At 66.9% G+C, this 10061-nt stretch overlaps 2 protein-coding genes across 3 annotated transcripts; both read right to left on the bottom strand.

The window, feature by feature from the left end:
* Positions 1 to 105: 105 nt before the first annotated feature.
* Positions 106 to 3763, bottom strand: DEF8 (differentially expressed in FDCP 8 homolog). Of its 2 annotated transcripts, none has more exons than XM_065745337.1 (10): positions 3468 to 3763; positions 3219 to 3368; positions 2512 to 2653; positions 2267 to 2431; positions 2008 to 2135; positions 1736 to 1849; positions 1387 to 1467; positions 1173 to 1313; positions 921 to 1035; positions 106 to 816 (listed from the first exon to the last, which is right to left on the bottom strand). In XM_065745337.1, exons 1-10 carry the CDS (start codon positions 3708 to 3710, stop codon positions 767 to 769), a joined length of 1329 nt encoding a protein of 442 aa, XP_065601409.1. In that variant the 5' UTR covers positions 3711 to 3763; the 3' UTR covers positions 106 to 766. The 2 variants fall into 2 exon arrangements, with proteins under 2 accessions (XP_065601409.1, XP_065601408.1); XM_065745336.1 differs by having other exon boundaries at positions 926 to 1035.
* Positions 3764 to 4382: 619 nt separating this feature from the next.
* On the bottom strand, positions 4383 to 8995 carry TUBB3 (tubulin beta 3 class III). Its single transcript, XM_065745318.1, has 5 exons — positions 8055 to 8995; positions 6993 to 7320; positions 6444 to 6552; positions 5784 to 5894; positions 4383 to 5649 (listed from the first exon to the last, which is right to left on the bottom strand). The coding sequence occupies exons 1-5, from the start codon at positions 8993 to 8995 to the stop codon at positions 4574 to 4576; spliced, it is 2565 nt and encodes an 854-aa protein (XP_065601390.1). The 3' UTR covers positions 4383 to 4573.
* Positions 8996 to 10061: the final 1066 nt, after the last annotated feature.

Here is a 10061-nt window from a genome sequence, read left to right as displayed (position 1 = left end):
CCAAAGCTCCCTCAGCCCTGCACCCCAGCCATTGCCCCCCACGCTGCCAGGAGCAGCCCCAGGGCAGATGTGCGACTGCGGCGCTGTGCAAAGAGGCGACGCAGCTGCGACAGACCGGGCAAGTGTTGCAGGAGTGGTGCTGGGGGACAGGATGTGCAGTAGGGGCTCCGCGAGCAGCAGTGTGCGATTGCAAAAGCAGAGGAGGCAGTGGTGTGCCCCACCCCTGCCGTAGTGTCACACGCCAGCAGTGCCCTTAATCCCCCCCCCCACAGTCCCTCAGCCCCAGCCTTCAGTGTATTCATGTGTCCCATAATGCAGAGGAGGGAGATGCCTCCCCCCAGACTAGCAGCATCCAACCAGGTAGCGTTCACGTAGGGCATAGCCACATGCAGTGGCTGTCAGCAGCCCTACCAGGACAGGACCCCCCCAGTTCTCTCCCCAACACCATGCCCAGCCCTTCAGGAGCACGTGGAAACCAAGGGAAATTCAGGGCAGCCTCAGCCCCATCCAGGCACCCTCGCCCTTCCCAGCAGAGCCCGTTCCTCCGGCTCTGCCAGCGTGCTCACCCACACAACACAGCTGCAGGTGGCAAAGTGATTCCCACCCAGCACAAGTCCTGGCCCCACGTGAGTGGCAGAACTGAAGTTTGCAGGACAGCCTCCACAGCCGTTTGTGCAGCACAGGGCCGTGGGGCCGTGCAGCTGGGCCCTCACTTAGGGCTCTGTCTCAGCCACAGAGTCCTGGAAGAGGGACTGCTTGCGCAGGCTCAGCCGGGCACACCTGGGGCACGTGGTGGAGTTGTCGTAGTAGCAGTCCCTGTGGGGAAGGGATGTGTTGGGAAGCACACAGGCCCCAGAGCCACCCATCCCTCCCCCTGCAGCACCCAGAGGGATGCAGGTGGCTCCACACAACGCACTCACCATACCTGTGGAAGACGGCGGAGCAGTCGGTGCACACCGAGGTGTGGCTGTCAAAGGGGAAAAGCACGTCGCCCTTCTTGCAAAGCTCACACACGAAACCTTTTGCCTGGCAGCGCTGGGACGAGAAAAAACAGAGGGGCTCCTGGTACCCGCGAGCAAGGGCCCCCCAGCCAGGCCTCCACCAGTGCCCCCTGCATGGTCCCAGCCCTGCAGGTCGCAGCCCGGGCTGCTCTGTGGCACCGCCCCACTCACCTCGCAGTCCAGCTTGATGTGCTTGGCGAAGAGGGTGTGGATCTCAGTCAGGGAGCAGCTCAGGCGCCCGGCCTCGATGTCAATGAGGTCCTGCAGTGAGTACATCTCGTCGTTCTCTACAAAGTGCTGCCGGTCCTGCAGCTGCACAGGCAGGCAGATGTCACCACTGTGCCCGTGTACACGGGGCCTCCCCCCGCCCGCCACGCGGCCTGACCTGCAGCAGCAGCCGTGCCTCCATTGCCTCCTTGCAGGTGATGAAGTATGGCTTCATGAGCAAGATGTCCTGGCGCAGCTTCTGCGGGGACACAGGGGGCATGGGATGTGAAGGGAGTGGGGAAAGAGATAGGGGAGGGTGGTGGCAGGGACAGGATGGAGATGGGGATGGGATGAGACAGGTGTGGTGTGTGAATGGGACAGGATAAGGATGGGCATTGGGTGAGGACAGTGCCAGGACGAGGCAGGGTCAGTCTCAGCCCTGCAGGTCAGGCACCCTCCCGGCTTGTCCTTAATGCTGCCGCTGCCTCACGTCCCCCTCCCACCACCCGTGGCCACACCACACTCACCCGGATCTCCACCAGCTCCTCCACGTAGTTGAAGAGCAGAGGGTTGATCTCCCGCAGCTTCAGCACGGGCCGTGACACCATCAGCGCCAGGTAGCGCATGCTGCAGCGGGACACCTGCACACACACACCGCCATCACCACCCTGACCCCACAGGACCCCATAACCAGAGCATCTTCCAGCCAGGGACACAGTCCCCATGGACCCCTCCCCAGGGACACAGCCTCGTGAGCGTTCCCTGAGACCCCTGTGCCCCCCACCAGCTCTGCGGGCACCTTGCGGGGCTCAAAGTCCCAGTTGTGGATGGCACGGGCGGGGATGACGGCCAGGTCGTTCCAGTGGCAGCTGCTGCAGTAGTAGAGGCCGGTGTAGTCGCACTGCCGCGCCTCACTGGGCACCCCCCCTGCAGTGAAGCACACATTGGTACCCACGATGGCACCACCACCCCAAAAACACCCCCCACAGCCCTGGCCTCCAGCTTCCCCCAGCCAGATCTCCCAGATCCCCTCCCAGCCACAGCCCCCAGTGCCTTACGGAGGGCGATGGGGGCCCGGCACTCGGCACAGCGGTAGTCCTGGCTGTCCAGCCCGCTCTCGGGGCAGATGTTGAGCTGGTACTCGGCCTGGTGGCTCACCTTGGACCTGACGCAGGGCTTGGTGACCAGGGGCAGGCACTTGCTGTGGCACCGATAGTAGCACCCTGTGGGCAGGGGGCTGTCAGCACAGGGCTGTGGGGGGTGTGGGGGGCTGTAGGGTGGGTTGTCAGTGCCCCCGACCCACCTGTGCAGGTATACCAGGTCTGGATGAGGCCCCAGATGATGGTGCTGCACTTGTCACACATCTGTTTGACGCTCTTGCTCTTCTCCTTGTAAAAACGGTGCTCCAGTACCACGCGGATGTTGGGCTCCTCTTCATCAGGGTCCTATGGGTGGGGGGGTCAACGCAGCCCTCTAGTGCCCTCGGGATCCTCAGAGTCCTCCCAGGACTCTCACCTCCCTCCCAAGACATTCAGAGCACCAGCCCCTCAAGGTCCTCCCTTAAAACATCAGGACAACCCCAGGACCCTCAGAACCCTTCCCTAGGACCCTTGTCCCTGTGCTCCTGGCCCCTCCATCCCCCCCAACCCTGGACACCACCTCACAACCCTCACAGTCCCCTCCATGACCTTCAGAGTTCTCCCAGGACCCCCAGATCCACTCTCTCAGACCCTCATCCTCCACCCCAGGACCCTCGGTCTCCCAGGCCCTCCCTCAGACCCTCCTCAGGACCCTCTCACGACCTTCAGAACCCCCCCCGGACCATCAGTCCCCCTCACCATGACTTATCCCCCTCCAGAACACCCCCGGGACCCTTAATGCTCCCCACAGGACCTTTAGAGCCCCTCCCGAGGAACCTCATCCCACTCAGCACCTTCAGAGCCCCCCTCCGTGACCCTCAGCGTTCACCCCACGACCTTCACATCTCCCCCGGGACGCCCCCAGCCCCACCTGCAGCTCCTGCAGTTTGAGGCGGAGGTGGATGAGCCGCACCACCGCGTCCTTCTGCCGCTCCGAGTGCTCGGGCAACGCGAGGATGGCGCGGCGGCACTCCTCGATGGCGCGGCGCAACTGCTGCACGTCGGGCGCCAGGATCAGGCCCTACGGCGGGGACGAACGGGGGGAGAACGGGAGGAGGGTGAACCGCAGCCCCCGGACGAACCGCAGCCCCCGGCCCCACCGCCGCCGCCACTCACTCACCACGGGCCGCGAGAAGTGGTCCTCCGCCAGGCCCAGGTCCATTGGCCGCTCCGAGCCCTCCCCGTCCCCCGCGCCCGGTTCGTGCCGCCGGGCCGCATCCGGAGGAGGAGCACCGGGAGGCGGCGGCTCGTCCTCACCCGCCTCGCCCGCCTCACCGCCGCCGCCACCGGGCGGCTCCGGGCCCTTGTTGAAAGGGTTGAGGTGCGCCTGCCGGAACCGCGCCAGCCTCTCGTCGTACGCCATCGCCCTGCGGGACGCGGCGCCGGCACCGCGCGGCACCGCCCCGCACCGGCACCGGCACCGGCACGGGGCCGCCGGGGGGCGGGGACAGCGCCAGGCCACGCCCCCTGTCCGCCTCGCCCCTCCCTCTAGCGCCCCCTGGCGGTCGGCGGAGCGCGCAGCGCTGGGTGGGGCTCCCATCGATCCCGTGTTGTCCCCCCCCGCAGCGCATCCCATTGTCTGCTCGGCACCGCGGTCTCGCAGCCGCCGCCCCGAGGAACGGAGGCCCCATCAGCCCCAAAGAAGGAGTAGGGGAGCTGCATCAGCGCCAAAGGAGCAGGGATGTTCCCAGAAAAAGAGCGGGGGGGGGTCTGCTATCACTCAGGGTCTGTGTGCGTTGGGGGTGTCCTCAGCCCCCCCCAGAGCCTGACGTGGTATGGGGACAACCCCGGGCTTGTACTGGGCGCTTGGGGCAGAGCCCACCCGGGAGGGGGCACAGCGCAGTCTGGGGGGCTTTGCAGCAGTGCATGGGGTGGCACTCAGCATTATGTGAGCAGGACTTGGGTATGGCCCCAGTGGGATCTCATGGTCCCCAGTTTCCCTTCCACCATGGGTTAAAAAAAGGGGATATTACGTCCCCTTCCCACTACCCCCTCCGTACCCCCCCCCCTCCACGTCAGTAACCAGAGCCAGGAGTAACCGGACAGCCATAAATTTATTGAGTATTCAAAAAAAACATGAGACACAAACAGTAAAAAAACAAAAAAAGGGGAAGGGGAAGGCCATAGGGAGGGGGCACAGGAGGGGTCGAGCTAACGTGGGGCTGAGGGGAACAGACACTGAGGGGCGAGGCCGGGCCCCCCCCCGAAGCAGCGAGTGCGGGGCCGTCACTTGGCGCCCTGCGCCTCCGACTCCTCCTCGTCGTCCTCGTACATCTCGCCCTCCTCCTCGGCCGTGGCGTCCTGGTACTGCTGGTACTCGGACACCAGGTCGTTCATGTTGCTCTCGGCCTCGGTGAACTCCATCTCGTCCATGCCCTCGCCCGTGTACCAGTGCAGGAAGGCCTTGCGGCGGAACATGGCGGTGAACTGCTCCGAGATGCGCTTGAACAGCTCCTGGATGGCGGTGCTGTTGCCGATGAAGGTGGAGGACATCTTGAGGCCGCGGGGCGGGATGTCGCACACCGCCACCTTGACGTTGTTGGGGATCCACTCCACGAAGTACGAGCTGTTCTTGCTCTGGATGGCCAACATCTGCTCGTCCACCTCCTTCATGGACATGCGGCCGCGGAAGACGGTGGCCACGGTGAGGTAGCGGCCGTGGCGCGGGTCGCACGCCGCCATCATGTTCTTGGCATCGAACATCTGCTGGGTGAGCTCAGGGACAGTGAGGGCGCGGTACTGCTGGCTGCCACGTGCTGTCAGCGGGGCGAAGCCGGGCATGAAGAAGTGCAGGCGGGGGAAGGGCACCATGTTGACCGCCAGCTTGCGCAGGTCGGCGTTGAGCTGCCCGGGGAAGCGCAGCGAGGTGGTGACGCCGCTCATGGTGGCCGACACCAGGTGGTTGAGGTCTCCGTAGGTGGGGGTGGCCAACTTGAGCGTGCGGAAGCAGATGTCGTACAGGGCCTCGTTGTCGATGCAGTACGTCTCATCCGTGTTCTCCACCAGTTGATGGATGGAGAGCGTGGCGTTGTAGGGCTCCACCACCGTGTCCGACACCTTGGGGGACGGCACCACGCTGAAAGTGTTCATGATGCGGTCGGGGTACTCCTCACGCACCTTGCTGATCAGCAGCGTGCCCATCCCCGAGCCCGTGCCCCCGCCCAGCGAGTGGGTGAGCTGGAAGCCCTGCAGGCAGTCGCAGTTCTCGCACTCCTTCCGCACCACGTCCAGCACCGAGTCCACCAGCTCGGCCCCCTCTGTGTAGTGCCCCTTGGCCCAGTTGTTGCCGGCCCCGCTCTGACCTGGGGATGGGGACACACAAAGGGCGCGTTGGGCGGAGGGCACGGTGCCGGGGTTTGGGGTTGGGTCGGAGCCAGGCACTGCCTGCAGACAGCCCCGGGGGTGTCCCCTCCCGGTGTGGGGCGCGGCCACCTACCGAAAATGAAGTTGTCGGGGCGGAAGAGGTGCCCGAAGGCGCCCGAGCGGACGCTGTCCATCGTGCCCGGCTCCAGATCCACCAGGATGGCACGAGGCACGTACTTGTGAGCTGCAGAGAGACCGCACCGCGTGCCAGAGGGAACGGCCACCGCCCAACCCCCCCACTGCACATCTGTGCTCCAAAGCACGGCGACCCCTGAGGCTGAGTCCTTTCACTTTGCCCTCTCCTCCTCCTCCTAATAAAAGGGTTCCCATCGCGTTCAGTGGCAATTTCCACCTCCCCCTTCCAGCCTTCCCAATGCCCCAAACTACAGGGTCCCATGGAGCTGGTCCATTCATTCTATGTCCCCCCCCCAAAAAAAACCACACCCACTCACACAGGGCCCCATGGGGCTCTGCACATGCACCACAGAGCTCAGTGCGCTCACATCCCCTTCTCCCTTCGGTTTTGTGTCCCCCCCCAGTAGGATCCCCATGGGGCTGGGCACATCCTCCCCACCACCTTCAAAACCACAGTATCCCATGGGGCTGAGGGCAGGCGTTTGTCCCGAGTCCCTGCCCCAGCAGGGACAGCGGCTGCGAGAGGGGGACATGAGGGGGGGCGGTGGGGGTCCGTGCGGAAGGGGGGGGAGGGAGGGGGAGGTGGTGTGCCGCTTACAGGAGGCTTCATTGTAATAAACGCTGATGCGCTCCAGCTGCAGGTCCGAGTCGCCCACGTAGTTGCCGCTGGGGTCTATGCCATGCTCGTCGCTGATCACCTCCCAAAACTAGGGGGGAAAGTGTGTGGGGGGGGATGCACGGGGTCAGCACCCCCGGGTGTCCATTCCCCCCCCCCACCCCACACACCGGTACCACCCCAATCCAGCGCCGGGGGAGGAGGGGGTGGGGGCAGCCGCACCTTGGTTCCTCACCGCACCCCAGGGACGGTGGGAACCCCGCAGCGTGCGGGACGGGGGGGGGCAGAACGGGTCCCCGCATCCCGGGGGGGGGGGGGACGGCCCCATCCCACGGGCACTGCCCCGAGCGCGGGGCGGGCGCTGTCCGCGGTGCTGAACGGCGGCGGCGGATCCCGCGGGCGGCGGCGGACAAAGGAGCGGGGCGGGGCCCTTTGTCCTCCCGGTGCGGCGGGGACGGAGGCGGCGCGGGGGGGGGGAGTTAGCTGGAAGGGGGGGGGGAGGGGGGGAACCTTTGTCCGCCCCGGCGTTACCTTGGCGCCGATCTGGTTGCCGCATTGCCCCGCTTGGATATGGACGATCTCCCTCATGGTACGGGCGGACCGGAGCGGGTCGGGAGCGGAGCGGCACCGGGAGCGGAGCGGCACCGGGAGCGCGGGGGGCGGTTCCGCCGCCTCCACCGCTTTTATAGCCGCCCCGCGCCGCACCGGGCCGGGCGCTGACGTCACCGCCGCTCCGCAGCCAATCAGCGGCCGCCGCCGCAGCGCTGCATCTGCCCCTGCGGCACCGGCGCCGCCGCCGCCCCGCCCGGCCCGGCCCGGCCCGGTCCGATTCGCTCCCGCCGGGTTCGATCCCGCTGCACTGAGCGGCCCGGCCCGGCCCGAGCGTCCCCGGGGACACGCGGGGTGGGGGACACGCGGTGGGGGAAGGGCGTCTGCAGCCATTGTGGGGGAGGGGAGGGGAGGGGAGGGGACCCGCCCGCTCGGACGCGAGTGGGGAACCCCGCATCGGGGCTCGGGTGTGGGCGCGGGAATGGGAACCCCCCCCCCGGATCCGCCCGAGCATCACGTAGGGTGGGATCACGGTCCGCTTCGTGTCCCGGGGGAAAAAAAGGGGGCCAACGCCCACCGGGGGCTGTGTGCGGGGGGGCTGCACCGGGGGAGGGTGCGGTGTCCCGGAGCACCGCGGACCGCAGCGCGCGCCGCCGTAGAACAAAGGCGGCGAGGTTCAGAGCCGCCTTTGTCCCGCGTTGGCCGCGCTCCGCAGCCCCCACCCCCCCGGTGCAGCCCCTCGGGGGCGGCCGCATCCCCCCATCGCGGCGGTGTCGGAACCGGCGCTTTCATCGCTGCTACCGGACAGCGATCCGTCCGCGCGTGAACGTGGGGCACGGGCCGGTGGGAATCGCTCGGATCCTGGTGCTCGGGGCTGCCCCACACCCAGCGCCCACGGCCACGCGCGGTGCCAGGCACACATCACTGCAAAGAGCCTTTATTTGGGAGCGCGAGGCCGGGCAGCCCAGCCCGGCCGCAGTGGGGCACCCAGGGGACACCCTTCTGTCCGTCTGTCCATCCGTCCCTCCGTCCATCTGCTCCTACCAGGAGCACATCACCACCTCCCGCAGCGTCCGCCGGAGCTCCTGGCTCCGGAAGGCGTAGATCAGGGGATCGACCACTGAGTTGCAGATGATGAGGATGAGGAAGAGGTTGAAGTAGCTGAAGAAGCAGGTGCAGAAAGGGTTGGTGGGGCAGGTGACGATGAGGATGAGGTGGAAGAAGAAGGGCCCCCAGCAGATGAAGAAGACGCCCAGCAGGATGGTGAGCGTGACGGCTCCCTTCAGGCTGCTGGTGCGGTACATGGTGGGCTGCTTCTGCTGGCTGGAGATGCTGCGCACGTGGTGGCGTGCCAGAGCGAACATGTGGATGTAGAGCACCAGCATGAGGACCAGCATGAAGAGGAAGAAGCCGATGAGGCAGAGCAGGATGGCGTTGCTGCGGTAGTAGGTGATGAAGACGGTGCTGGAGACGGTGCTGGCCAGCCACACGCTGGCCATGGTGACCACGGCGCGCTGCAGCGTCATGATGCTGTGGTAGCGCAGGGCGTAGAAGATGGTGATGTAGCGGTCCACGGCGATGACCCCCAGGAAGGAGAGGGAGGACACGACGGAGCTGCAGATGAGCATGTCGATGACGTTGTCCATGTGGCGGACGATGCTGGCGCGGATCACCAGCACGCCGTGCTCCATCAGCAGCATGAAGAGCGTCTCGGCCAGGTTGCTGACGCTCACCAGCATGTCGGAGACGGCCAGGCAGCAGATGAAGTAGTACATGGGCGAGTGCAGGTTCCTGTTCTTGAGGATGGCGGCCACCACCAGCAGGTTCTCCACCAGGCTCACCAGCCCCAGCGTCAGGAAGAGCTCATTGGGGATGTCCAGCCCCTGGCACCAGGCACCACCGGCCCCGGCCGTGGCGTTGCTCTGGTTGCCCTCACTGGCGTTCCAGGGCTCGCGCAGCAGGCGCAGCGGGGCCAGCGTCGACATGGCCCCGACCTCAGCCCCGGGGACCCCCTGGCTGGGGGCCGTGGCCCCGAGCGCAACCGCAGCGCCCGCAAAGCCCCCGAGCACCCAATCAGCCCCACCAGTGCTCCCACAGTGCCTGGCCACAGGGGGATGTGGGCACCGCTGTGCCCTGGGCACAAGGCTGGGGAAGGGTCTCCCAATCCGGGAGCCCACTGGGCAGCAGCGCGGGGACCCCGCCGTCTCTCCCCGCCAGCACTGCCCGGCGTATCCGGAGCTCAGCAGCAGTGATGGGGAAGAAAGGGCCCTTTCTCTGTCCTAATTTAAAGCTGGCTCCCTCGGCTCCTCCTCCTGAGAAGGGTGGGCACGCACATGACGGCCTGTGCCTGGGCAGCCGGGGGCTGAGCCGTGCTGGGGCACCGCGCACAGTGGGGTCTCTGTACGCCTCGGGGTCCCGCACGCCCGAGGGTTGGACGTGCCGTCTGGGGGCCGTGCACCACGGTGGGGATCCCCAGCACCCTGCAGGAATCCGGTGCACCGGGGGACTGCACCCGTTGGGGGTCCCGTGCGCGCCGGGGGTTTTGCACGCCCTGGGGACCCCACAGTGCGAGGGGGCAGAGCCCACATGCGGCCATGGCTACATCCCCGAGTGCCCCCGCTGCGACGTGGGGCCGCGATGCACCCCCTGGGGATCGTCAAAGAAGCGATTGAGCGCGGGGCCGTCCTGCGGCCGCTCGCGGTCTCTCGCACACCGCGGTGCCCCTGGGAGCTCGGGCAGGACGGGGACGCGGACCCATCTGACCGTCATGTGCCTTCGGCTCACGGTTGATGCCTGGAGCAGCTCAGCCACCAAAGGGCCATTCACGTCTCCATCCACTGGTTTTCCCACCGGATGCTTCCGCCCCATTCTCGTGGGGGGCCGTGGCCTCCCCGGGGCTCAGGGTTGCCCCTGGCCCCGCGTGGATGAAAGCAGCCGCGGTGGGCGCTCCGTGCCACGCGTGGCTTTACACCCCGCAAACGAGAGCCGCACGCAGAGCTGAGGTCAACGCGCGCATCCCCGCTGCCAGCCCGGGAGCAGCGAGGCCGCGGT

The sequence above is a fragment of the Cyrtonyx montezumae genome, unplaced genomic scaffold (assembly GCF_038088225.1).
Source record: "Cyrtonyx montezumae isolate F1298 unplaced genomic scaffold, pur_monq_1.0 scaffold_35, whole genome shotgun sequence".
Taxonomy (NCBI): domain Eukaryota; kingdom Metazoa; phylum Chordata; class Aves; order Galliformes; family Odontophoridae; genus Cyrtonyx; species Cyrtonyx montezumae.
The sequence above is the reverse complement of the archived record's forward strand: the minus strand, read 5'-3'. Positions and strand labels throughout refer to the sequence as shown.